The 13,557-nt window shown below is 30.1% G+C and overlaps 1 protein-coding gene across 2 annotated transcripts; it reads left to right on the forward strand.

The window, feature by feature from the left end:
• Window positions 1–10,196: 10,196 nt before the first annotated feature.
• On the forward strand, window positions 10,197–13,417 carry LOC104790027 (NAC domain-containing protein 35). 2 transcript variants are annotated; one of them, XM_010515715.3, is made up of 4 exons: window positions 10,294–10,875; window positions 11,259–11,527; window positions 12,577–12,991; window positions 13,088–13,417. In XM_010515715.3, the coding sequence occupies exons 1-4, from the start codon at window positions 10,584–10,586 to the stop codon at window positions 13,243–13,245; spliced, it is 1,134 nt and encodes a 377-aa protein (XP_010514017.2). In that variant the 5' UTR covers window positions 10,294–10,583; the 3' UTR covers window positions 13,246–13,417. The 2 variants fall into 2 exon arrangements, with proteins under 2 accessions (XP_010514016.2, XP_010514017.2); XM_010515714.3 differs by having other exon boundaries at window positions 10,197–10,875; window positions 12,577–13,417.
• The last annotated feature ends 140 nt before the right edge of the window (window positions 13,418–13,557 follow it).

The following is a 13,557-nucleotide window of genomic DNA, read 5'->3' on the forward strand; positions in this document are numbered from 1 at the left end:
ATATATAGGTGTTGAATTTGAAAGAATTATTATAATTATGTATATTTTATTTAAGAATAATTGAATAAATAGTTTTATTAAATTTTAATATATATATATATATATATATATATATTATTTAATTTTGGTTTTAAGTTATAATTTCGGATTAAATGATAAGACTCTCGATGAATTTAGTATACTTATTAATTACCATATTTAATATTAATGATAGAATTATAAATATTAGGATATCGACTTCTATAACTATGATTACAGTAAACAAATCCCCAAAACCATCTCTTTTTCCGATCCCTCTGGTGCCTAGGCATGGATGGATAAGCATTTAAGCTTACTGGCCGCGAGTATTACAAGTTCGTTGTTACGCAAGTTTCCAATGGTGCCCTCTGCTTGAACATCAAAAAAATTCTTAAATAACATATACATGAATGATGAATCCTACCTATTATCGGTGTAGGCCTTATCAAGAGTTTGTCGATAAATCTAATATGCATCATCTAAAAGTCCAGCTCTGCCAAGAAACTAGCTAGTGATTTACTATTGGGCCATAATGCTTACTCTTCGTTAACCATCCATGATAAGTACTTGCGGCTTGCTTCCACTAGACCATTGTGGTTACAAGCGTTTAACAGAGCTAGACACATCATCATCCAAGCTACCACATTTGGCAAACCTTTCGATTATGGTTGCTAGCATTTAACAGAGACACATCATCACCGAAGCTATACCGTACCACTTAACACTTTGGTAAAATGATTTACTATTTTCTTGTAAATTGTGATTCATCTATCGGCCCATCCATGCACCGTTAAAAATGAAGCCATGGAAACAAACCACTTTAACAATAAACAATTAATATTGAAATTTAATTTATAAGAAAAAAAAAACTTGAATTCTGACATGCAAAGTAAATCATTTATCTATGTATAACCACCATGAATTGAAAGAAAAAAAATGATGATGAATGATATCGCACCAGATTCGAAACTGATCTCCTAAACATTTTAGATTAAAGAATCAGCACACGTTGATCCGAACATGTGTTCTTCAACTTAGACTATGGTTTTGCTGCAGGCCTACAAAAGCCCACTAATTTTGTTGCACTAACCTAAGTTTCTTCTCAATCCAAAATCCCAAACGTATCCGCTTGTATGGGAATATTTTTAAGAAACTGTAGACTACAAATGTTTGGTTACAAATCCCATATAAGTTCTGTAACACACACACACAACTCTAAAACGATACATTTTTGTCTATTAACTAAGTTATTAGAAAATAAATGAATTTTGCATTTATATCACATGACTAATTGAGAAAACGGATTCGTTAGCGTCAAATGTTTTATAGTTTCATATAAACGAAATGAATTTATTTTATCAAATCCCAAAAGAGTAAAACAAAACATATCCTCATGCTACTGTTCTTACATTACACACTCTTATTATCATTATTATCATTATTATTATTATTTAAAGACTTCCTAACAATTCAATTTGAATGAGTTCATGAAAGAACATTATACGTATGCGAAGTACAAATAAGTAAAAATTATATTTATTTTGTTAATGCAAACTCTCGCAGAATATATAGAGTATGGCTAGTTTTTTTTTTCTTTTTTTAGCATGATAATATTATATTAATTTGCATCCTAAATTAGGCTGGGTCTGGGGCCTTTTACACCCAGAAAACAGTTATAGAAATGGTAAAATAGGAGAACTTTGCCAGTAAATCAGAAAATTGGATAAACCGTGAAACTCTATTACTCATCATAAAATTTTAATTTCGAAAAAAAAATCTAGTATTTGATCGTTCTCAAAATACAATTCACTCTATATATAAAAGATAAGTTAGGACTTAGGATTAAACGTTGATTTATCCTTCGTAACATATTAAAGAAGAAATACAAACAAAAATCAAAACACTATTTTTTGATTATTATCCAGTTTTCGTTTTGCTTCTAAATATTTCCAAGACTCGTTGACCTTCAGAAGAAGATAAAAAAAGATCCGTGAGAGATTTCAATTAATACACAAAAATACATGAATCCATCCATATATGTAACTAAGCTACGTATATATAGAGATACAGAGACAAAAGTTAAACTTGTCGTTTAGAACACGTTGACTTTTCCATAAGAAACTTCCATAAAAACACGTGTGTAGACAAAGTTACACACACGTAGATATATCACGACAGAACAGAAGATGGATGTACGAGAGAAGAATTGACGATAAACAAAGAATAATGGATCCAAAAAAGAGCATGGAAACATTACAGAAATAAAAAGTTATTAAAGAAAAAACGTACAAAAACAAGAGAAAAGTGTAAATATTTTGGTGATAATTTAATAAATTTTAAGTCAACGGAAGAAACGGACGAAGAGATTCACGAGATATCCGCCTTGTTATTTAATCTTTTTTGTCCTACAGAGAGACATTTCTTTTATTTCACTACACTTCATGGTCCGACTTCTCCGACCATTATATGTCCTAATAGTACTTGTTATTTATTTCAGTATTTCTAACAAACTTATTGGATGCTCCATTCTAATCTTTGAGAATGTTTACCATCAATGGGAACAAACATTTTGAATCGAGAGATACGTTCTTAACTCTGAATTTAGGATTGAACTAGATAGCTTCCTATATATATTTTTACTCTCTTTTTGTCTTATATATAGTATGTCTTATAATATTTTGTATTCTGAATAAATCTCTTCAAGATACTTATATACGTATTCGTGTCGATTCTTATGAAAACAACTAAGAAAATATCTTAAGGTCCCCTACCGCGTGATTCTTGGAAAAGAACAATCTAGAGCTGAAATGCATTTAGGTGCAAAAAAAAAAAAACACTCAACAAGAAGTTGGTTTGTTGTGTTATTTAAGAATGGGATATTTGAAGTCAGAGAGTCAACGGACTGTCAGAGTCGAGTCCTGGGTCCGTCTCTAGTCAGAGAGTCAAGCATTCTTTTTCATTGACCCCATCGTCTTTAAATCCGACGGTGGTGGTGGACCTCTTGTCTTGTTGTCTATCGTCTGGTTAGATCCCCCCACGTCACTTATCCATTTTCATGACGCCACCTCTCACATTCTTGTTTTTGAACTCTCAGTCTCGTGTTGTCGACATTTTGATATCACAAATTAAAACCAATGGACTACAATCTTTTAATAACTTCATGCAGTTTTTTTTTTGTTGGCTCTCTAGGTTCTTCAAGTTGCTTGGTGAGTGTTTATATATAACATGTTACCGTGTACGTTTTCCTTTTCAAAGAGCCCGAGTAAAATCTCTAAATATAAACAGCAACAGCATTACAGCAAGTGGGAGTTAAATAAATTTAGAGAAGGTTTTGAATTTTTTGTCCAACGTAACGTTGTTTTCGAATTCTATCCTTTGTTCGTAAAATGAATCAATCACATTTGAATCAAAAAAAAAAAAGGAATTTTCAAATAACGACTTTTTTGTTTCCAACGTGTAATGCAAATACAAAGATTGCTAAGTAGATATGTTTGTAGCCAGAAAAGAATAATCACTATTTTTCTTAAATATATTTGGTTACACGCAACTAAAAGTGATACAACCATATAAATTTCTTCAATCTACTCTTACGTTGTAAATAGAAAAGTGATCCATCATTTCATTAATTCACTAGTCATAATTATCGAATTTATAAAGATACGATCGTATATCATATATCGCAATCTCTAACGTTCAATAATTTCTCATTATAGACTTAAGCTCTCGAATCTCTCCACGATGTTTTGCTGCCTGGTCCATCCAAACAAATTCTTTAGCACATAAAGATTCTATATATACCAAAATATCGTAAACTATCAAAAGCATTTTATATATTGAAGGTCTGGATCGTAGAAGAGACGCGACATATATATGTCATTTTCGTGCATTATGTTTTGTCCCCACAATTAAAATTTCTTTTTAAAAAGTTAGAATTTGTAATTTTGTGTAAATGAAGACAAATCATTCTGCGAACAACTTGTGGCTGCATTATTGGTTGGGCGGTCCATACAACACACACATAAGATAATCATAAAATGGTACGTCGGTCTTATTCTTCCATGCAATTTGGTCGGTTTTCTTCTATGGCCATCCCCCATATTTTGGTTTATTTATTTAATTCTGGCCATACCATTTTTATTTCACTCTCTATCAAAACACATTAATCTACAATTAAAGTGGGTTTCTAGTATTTTACTATTGGTCTTTGACCCCCCAAAAAAACTATTGGTAATATTACTGTTCGTTTGACAAATGCTTATCATAATCAGCACATTTGTTTGTTTTGAGGCCCAAAATCATTTTGTTAATCGTTAAAACTTTTACAATTAATAACACAAATTTAATATACCTAATACATCAAATTTTAACACAAATTTTGTCGTCATCATATTTTTTGAGCTTCAATGATATTTTTATCAGCGTGAGATATGAATAATTTATAATAATTATATAATCGCTGTATTTGTATGTCCGGTCATACCTTAATTTTACTTTTCCTCCTATCATTTTCGAACAACTTGCAAGTATCTTCTCAATCAAGCACGATGCCTTTGTATTCATAGGCCGGCTCATCATGATATAAGATGTTGGCGTCACCTATTGATCACATTTATAGAGCCCTTTTTACCTTAAAATATTTAAATATACGTAGAATATTTGTCAAGTTGCATGTATTTTTTTTTTTTTGGGTGGCTGTAAATTTATTAATTTGTAAATTCTTTCGCTTGCGAAGATGGGGAGCATTTAAGGAAGCATTTCGTCATTTTAAATGACTCATTTATGAAACTTTCAAAATCAGCTAGACGAATCGGTAATTCTTGTATGTGACGTAACTATTCATAACTCATATGGAGGGATATTTTAGTTTTGGATATGGAAACCAAACTGTAGGATATGCAAAAAATATGAAAGTGAAATGGGACGTGTAAGAAATTAATTAATACATAAAAATACAAACAATTGAGTAAATGCAAAAAGAGCCAAGAGAAAGGGTTGACAACCGCCAAGAAGGCCAAGTCCACGAAATGTCTGTGGCTCCCAAGACATGATTATGTGTATAATTACATGATATTTCATAGTTCAGAAAATTAGAATTGACATTTTCTACCCGAACGAAGAGTCCATATCGTGTATTTACTTGAATTTTTATATCTTTTCTACAACAATCGAGTTTGAGGAAAAAAAAATACTATAAATTCAGAACTTAAATGGAAATAGAGCTAGCATGTTTAAATTTTATAATCTAAATATAAATCTACTTTAGAAATTAAGACATATTTAACGACATTTATTTTCAATACTAACAAAAAAAAATCCATTTTAGATATTAACAGGATAATTCGATTTCAGATTATGGCTAACAATATTTTTTATGAGTATGATTAACCTTTGAGAAACATTCTGGCAACAAGAGTCTTAGCAAACTTAAATTATTAGTATCTCGTGACACAATTTTAAGTATCGTAGCTAGTCTTCTAATCATATATATATATATATATATTGATTACTAGTTGATACTTTTAAAAAAATTTAGAGGCTTATAAAGTGATTTCACTGAACATCAAAAGACCTTATCTAAAGTCTAAACACCTGTGACGAAACAGTTAGCGAACTATGAAGAAAAACCAGTTACTGTTCTAGATATTTTCCGTCTACGTGTGAGAGTCAGACCAAGACCAAAATAAACTAATCACGAGAAAAAATATAGACTTCTTAAAATAGTCATGGTTCAACCAACAAAAGCTAATAATGAATTATTTTTATTATACTAAAGTTGAAAATGTATGTTTTAATTACAACATTCTAGTAAGAGAGACTTTGAAAGTAAAGGATACTTCGAGTATACAGACTTTGATATGTATATCGCTAATAAATAATTGCGATGAATGGTCAATACTAAAAGTTTGACAAATAATATAGTACTATTAATTTAAGAATGAAGTTGGTGGACTAATTTAAAAAAATAAAAATAAAGATCCAGATATTTTCTATTATAAGCTATTATTTTTTGTGAAACCATTATAAAATTTGATGACCAATGAAATAGTGTTGGTGGTTAACCAAATCAAAATTATGTTTTTGCTAGTAAGTGATCGAAAATTTAGAACACACATGCAAGAATGTGAAAGATACCTACGATCCGAATCATAATTCGGAGAGCATATATTTTATACTTAGAAAGTCGGTCCTTGCATGTCATTGGAATCTAGATAGATCCAAAAAAAAAAAACTCTGAAATTTTTTCAAACAATTGCGAAAAGAAGGGTCCATAATTACAAGAGTGTGACTATTATACTAATATAATAATAAAGTTGGTGTAATAATGAAATACTAAAGTTCAATTATTTCTAGTAAAAGTAAACTAAATCACCTAACTACAAAAACTGATGACCAATGAGATTATATTGATGTGTAACCAAATCCAATTAAATTCTATTCTGGGACAAAGAAAAGAATTCGATTATTGGTTAAAAGTGATATTTTAGTTAGGAAAAGACTTTTGATAGTGATGGCATAAGACTTTTAGGGTTTTTATTACTTAACCAATTCTAGCATCATCTTTCTTAAACCTCTTTTCAAATCCTTAAATTCGTGTTCTCGAACCCACTTTAATATTTTTCGTCTGATTTAAGCTACTTAAGGTGTGATTGCATAGTATGATTTTTTACAGTTATTTAGCAGGTCTATAACATTTGTTTTTAAAAAGTTTCCAAGTGCAAAACTGTGTCCCCATCTAAAACTCACAACTTCTAGATAACTAAACTGCAATCGTTTATAGAGAAAACATATATATGCTTCTTATAAAGAAAACAATGCAATCGGCGACAAGTACTTCATAAAAGAAATTAATAATGTTTATACATGAAATGATTGGGTTTTCACTCCGGGCTGTAGCATAAATATTTATTCAATATCATTTATTGATTACAATCAATCTAACTCGTAATTGTTTAAAACGATATGAAGACAAATGTATAGTATGAGAGATGAAAATATATAGCTCATCTTGTTTAAGTTAATTTTTATTATGTTATATCATTTTGAACGGAATTAAAGTATACTATGTTAATATATAGAAAATACCGTAATAGAAAAATGTGGTAAGAATAAATTATACGGAGACAAAAAAAAAATTCATAACTGATTTTTCCACAACAAGCATTGATCAGTTGCATATATATGTATATATAATATGATACATGTATATTATTATCAAACCAGGATCCTACCCAAAAAAATTATTATCAAACCAGGAAATACTAATACATGTTAATTTAAATGAAATATTAAAAACACAGTTGTGAAAACCAAATTTTATGGGTTTAAGAAATGTAAACATAATTTTCGCCACCCTACTTGCTGCCCCCTAACGAAAAGCCAAAGAAGAGTCGTTTGCATTAATTATGCATTAATCTTTTTTTAAACTCGCTCTCGGATTTGTGATTCCTTATTTCGATCCCTTTTATATTTTTAGTGGTATCAATCATTATAATAAGGGTCCATCAGTCCATGTCTATGACTCAATGTAAATTAAATTGGTACTATATTTTCTTTTTAAATAAGAAAACCTTAAAATGAAACTATTAATTTATGTAAAATATATCGGTATAAATATATATTGAAAAATGTGTAAATCTACTGGTTACTTTTTGAGCACCCCTTATTTTAAAATTATACTAGTGTCTTAAATGTAAAGAAACAAGATCAGTTTAACTAAGGTTTAAATAAGTTCATTTTCTGATATCAAAAATGGTCTAATAATGGTTTGTATCTGAAAAAAGTCAAAAAAAGTTATACTATATTTGAATAATTAGACATAGGGTGTGATGGAAAAAATAATAATAATAAATAAAAAAATGCTACATTGAGAAACCGATTTCCCTCTCTCACTCATAATTTTTCTATTTCATTAGTGGGTAAGTCATTAAAACATAGAGTGAGGTAAGGTTTCCAGAAACCCCACTCTCGTTTCATACAAGCCCCACTACCATCTCACTTTCATTCATTCCCTCATCTACGTTGATATCTTTTAATTTATGTTTTCTATTTCAAAGATTCTCTACTTAAAAGAGATTCTCAAAAATAACACCAAAATAAGTTTTTTTTCCAAAACTAGTACAATATTTCTAAAATTCTAAATATATTACTAATTAATTTATTTAAAATTAAATTCTAAATTCAAAATACTAAACTTTACCCCTCAAAACTATATCCTAAATATGAAATTGAGAACCCAAAACTAAAAAACAAAATTCTAAAAATTAATTTAATTTTAAATATTTTAATATGTTAAATAGTGCTATTTTCGGAAATTTATAGAATGTGTGTTGTAATTGTCCATAAAACTTGTATTAATGCTATTTTAGGGTATTTCTCTAATTATTATATATGCTAATACTTATACCACTACGATCACCAATTCTCAATGACACATAAAATATATTTAAACTCTGATGTTTATAACAACTAGATTAGAGTACATATAACGCATGGGAAATTCTAGACTTTTTTTTAATAGTTTATAATAAACATTTATAACATAACTTGTGAAAGGTACGGTATATGCTAAGCTGGTATAAAACGATGATGATAGCTACGTTATTTACAGAGCAGCCGAATTTATAACTACAAAAATTATTAATTTAAACCTATTTTGACCACAATAAACCATAGGCACAAATAGCTATTACAGTAAATATTATATTGTGTTAATTGGGTACGGTTCACCACACCGTTCCTGTAGTTTGGGTAAATAAGTGTATGTATCATGTGTACAACAAACATATGCTATTTATGAATACAGCTTTAATTTTAAGAACATATGTAACTAACTCTAAAGGTCAGCTTCTTAGTAAGTTATATAATCATATGGAGCGTTGGCATAGAAGAAAAAAAACATGGTCAGTTTGTTTTACATTCATAATTGTTGAAATAATATCAAGTTATGAAGATATGGTGGGCCAAATATATAATTTTAAAAATATATAGCGAAACAATAAGAGAACGTTCGTGAAGCATATGAAAAACACGTAAATATATTTATGACGAGTGACATAGTAAGCATACGTGATATTATTATTTAATTAGTAATATAGGTCACCAATCAAAATTTTCTTCTCAATTAATGAATAAATAACTAGAATAATCCAAAATAGTAACATTATTTTAATGAATATCCGATATTTCAATTAATCTTCCTATAACAATGATTTATTATGGAACCTTGATTTCTATGGGATTAGATCAGCTACGTTTTCGATTTTTTTACAGCAATGGATTAATAGATCAAAAACCAAAAACAAAAATATTTTTGCATAAATTATGCATGGAATCAGCATAAGTTATGCATGGAGTCAACCTAAATATTATTCTCCAAAGATTATATGGTCTTTATAATATATCTATATCATATACGTGACGAAAATTTATGATTCTTTAAGGTATGATATAAAGAAAACCATGATATCTTTTTTTGTATTGATAAAAAATGGAACTTTCAGAGTTTTGGTCTATAATTCTTTCGATATTTAAAATGTTGATTATTTTTTTCAAGAAGAGATGAACTAGTAATTAACCATGATATCTATTTTTTAAATGTCAATTAGTTATCTTTCAAATATTTGTTCAATTATAAGAAACAACTGTCATTAAATATTAAATCAATTATGAATTTTCCATTTTATTGCAGTTATAGATTTTGCCATTTTGCCTAAAATTTTATGATTTTACCATTCTTTAGGTTACAAAAATATGATTAAACATATGTTTGATATGTTATGTTTGGGTTTAATTAGTTTATTTTAGCTATATGTACGTAGGGTTTAATATTTGTTATAAAATTTGTATTTTATCAAAAAAAAAACATAAATATAGACATTTTCAAGTGTTAAAAATAGCAAATTTATAAGATTTTAGCAAAAATGACATGTTCTTAAGATTTAGCAGAGAAAATGGCATTTCCATAAGAAACTCTCAAATATTTCAAACCTAACTTAGAAAAAGAAATAAAATAGATATTTTTTTTTTACTATCAATATATAACATTTGCAATGGAAGAAAGTGTTTTTAGTCAATTGGTTACAGTATTACGTCTGCGAAGGATCCTATCAGAGTTCAACTATACTAAATTGTATTACCGCGCATAATATAAATTGGCTATTAATCGGTTGTATCGATTTAATAATGAAAAAAAAAAAAAAAAAAACTAGAAATGGAGAGTGAGAGAAAGGTCCAAAGGCACGGCTAAGAAAACAAAACCGTGGACACCCTGTCCTCAATTTGACAAGTCTTTGTCTTCTCCTTAACTCTCTTCTTCTCTCTCTTTGTCTTATTCTAGTTTGGCCTCAACTCTCAAACACGACGACGTTTCATCTCTATACAGTCTTCCTTTCTTCTCCTCCTCCTCCTCCTCCTCCTCCTCTTATCTCTACCCAACACCACTCAATTTCATCTCGTACTTTTCCTTCTCTTATCAGTATAAAAACCAAACAAACCCTTAATCTCTTTTCATCATATCATCTTAATCCACATGCATACACATATACATATATAGTCTCTTTTTATATATGGCAATTGTATCCTCCACAGCAAGCATCATCCCCATGAGTAACCAAGTCAACAATAACGAAAAAGGTATAGAAGAAGATGATCATAGAGGCGGCCACGAGAGTAATGTCCAAAATGATGATGAAGCTGATGACCACGATCATGACATGGTCATGCCCGGATTCAGATTCCATCCCACCGAAGAAGAACTCATAGAGTTTTACCTTCGCCGAAAAGTTGAAGGCAAACGCTTCAATGTAGAACTCATTACTTTCCTCGATCTTTACCGCTATGATCCTTGGGAACTTCCTGGTAATTATATATTCACAAACACACACACACACACACACACACACACATACACATATACATAAATTATCTCAAACTATTTGGGAATCATAAATTTTATACATATGTTAAGATCTATAGATGCAATCAACTTACTTCTCTCTTATCACTTTCTCTCTCTATTATTTTCTTAAAACCTATATATGTAGCTTCCTTATGGATTATTACTATGTCGATCTTGGATATTTCCAATATCTTTAAACACTTTTCCCTCTTTATTTCCTTTCTTAATTAACCTAAATAAACCTTCTTTCATCTCTATCATAAGATGTAGATATATGCATGTGTGTGTTATCATAGACTTATATATATATATGTTTGATGGAGATATATATATGTGTATGCAGCTATGGCGGCGATAGGAGAGAAAGAGTGGTACTTCTATGTGCCAAGAGATCGGAAGTATAGAAATGGAGATAGACCAAACCGAGTAACGACTTCAGGATATTGGAAAGCCACAGGAGCTGATCGGATGATCAGATCAGAGACTTCTCGGCCAATCGGATTAAAGAAAACCCTAGTTTTCTACTCCGGGAAAGCCCCTAAAGGCACTCGTACTAGTTGGATCATGAACGAGTATCGTCTTCCTCACCATGAAACCGAGAAGTACCAAAAGGTATTAATTCAATTTAAGTCTATATATATCCCATACACACGTACATAAATATAATTATAACCCTAGCTAGGTGTGGTGAGGCCTTCAAAATTGAAATCAATCCCTAAACTGTTTGAATTTCTTTCTTTTTGAATTTGATTGTAGTTATTTTCTCTTTCTTTTATTAAAAAAATCTTTTATTTTGGAATTTGATTCGATAAGATCAAAATACTTGTGAATGGTCTAAATGTCAGGCGGCGTTTACGCTTAAATCTAGAAATGTTCATGCCATATGCGTGAACTCTTTAAATTACTAGCCATGGCCCATTGTTATAGTAGAATACATTAATGGATAGCTGCATACACACAGGTATCACATTCGACATTCATATATATATATATATATATATATGTACCTTAATTTCTGAAGTCTTAGTTAGTTTTCTTACAGTTTATCACTTTATCACATTAATGTTTCTGCTCTTTCTCACATTCATGTCTTCGATTTAAGTTGCTCAATATTTTAAAATATAATAATTTGGCATATATGAATTTTGTATAAAGATTTCTATATACGATAATTTCAAATTTATATACATATATGTATGGAGAAGACCGGACAAGTATTTTTACGGAAAATGACAATGGACAGATAGGTAAATTTTTTGGGCTCTTTCGAAATGTATGTTGTCACCAATTAAAACCATAAAAAATTACAAAATTTATATGTAAGATGTATTCATGATTCCTCATTAGATAGCTAAAACACCAGGCTTGACATAAGTCTACCAATCTAAATGCATATATATGTATTGCAAATCAACTTATACTGGTAAAATTATAATACATAGTTAAAGATATAGAAATGTTTATAAACTAATTCTTAAAATGTCAATAAGTTTATGCGCTTTTTTTCTTTTCTGGCTGATGCTAAGTTTGTGATTCTTCAATTTCAAAATCATTTCAATATACTGTCGAGAAATTTTACTTTTCCATCCCATAGTCTTTTATTTTTTTATATATTTATTGTTAGTCTATATTGACAAGGCGTTCATGTATGAATTATATAGGCTGAAATATCATTATGCCGAGTGTACAAAAGGCCAGGAGTAGAAGATCATCCATCCTTACCACGTTCTCTATCCACACGACATCACAATAACCATAACTCATCATCTCGTCAAGCCTTAAGACAACAACAACACCATTCATCGTCCTCTAATCATTCCGAGAACAACCTTAACAACAACACCAACAATCTCGAGAAGCTCTCCACGGAATATTCAGGCGACGGCAGCACCACAACCACCACAAACAGTAACTCTGACGTTACCATAGCTTTAGCCAATCAAAACATATATCGTCCAATGCCTTACGGCGCAAGCAACAACACATCGATAATCTCTACTAGTAATCAAGAAGACGATGAAGCCGCCATTGTTGACGATCTTCAAAGACTAGTTAACTACCAAATATCAGATGGAGGTAACATCAATCACCAATACTTTCAAATCGCTCAACAGTTTCACCATAATCAACAACAAAATGCTAACGCCAACGCGTTACAATTGGTTGCGGCAGCGACTACTGCTGCGGCGCTAACGCCTCGAACGCAGGCGACGCTAGCTATGAGCATGATCCCAACAGGGACGATTCCAAACAGTGCTTTGTGGGATATGTGGAATCCAATAATACCAGATGGAAACAGAGATCATTATACTATTAATCCTTTTAAGTAATTTAACTAGACCTTGATTTTAAATAATGCTGCTTTGCTATATTTATATACCCAGTTTTATAATTCTAAACATATTCGTTATAGCTATAGACTACGATTGATCATTGCGAGGCTATGTAATGGAACTGATTCCCAACATATATAGTTAATTAAGTAAGTTTTTTTTCTTCTTATGTTAAAGTTTATTTTCTTCATGCTATTTATTTATGAATATGAAGTATGACAAAGGTATCCAATCCGCATCAAAGGTATTTAACCGAACCGAAAGAAAGAAGAAATAAACTTATTTGAACACATTTTCATGTAATAAAAA

The sequence above is a fragment of the Camelina sativa genome, chromosome 6 (genome assembly GCF_030686135.1).
Source record: "Camelina sativa cultivar CO46 ecotype springtype chromosome 6, ASM3068613v1".
In the NCBI taxonomy this organism is placed as follows: Eukaryota; Viridiplantae; Streptophyta; class Magnoliopsida; order Brassicales; family Brassicaceae; genus Camelina; species Camelina sativa.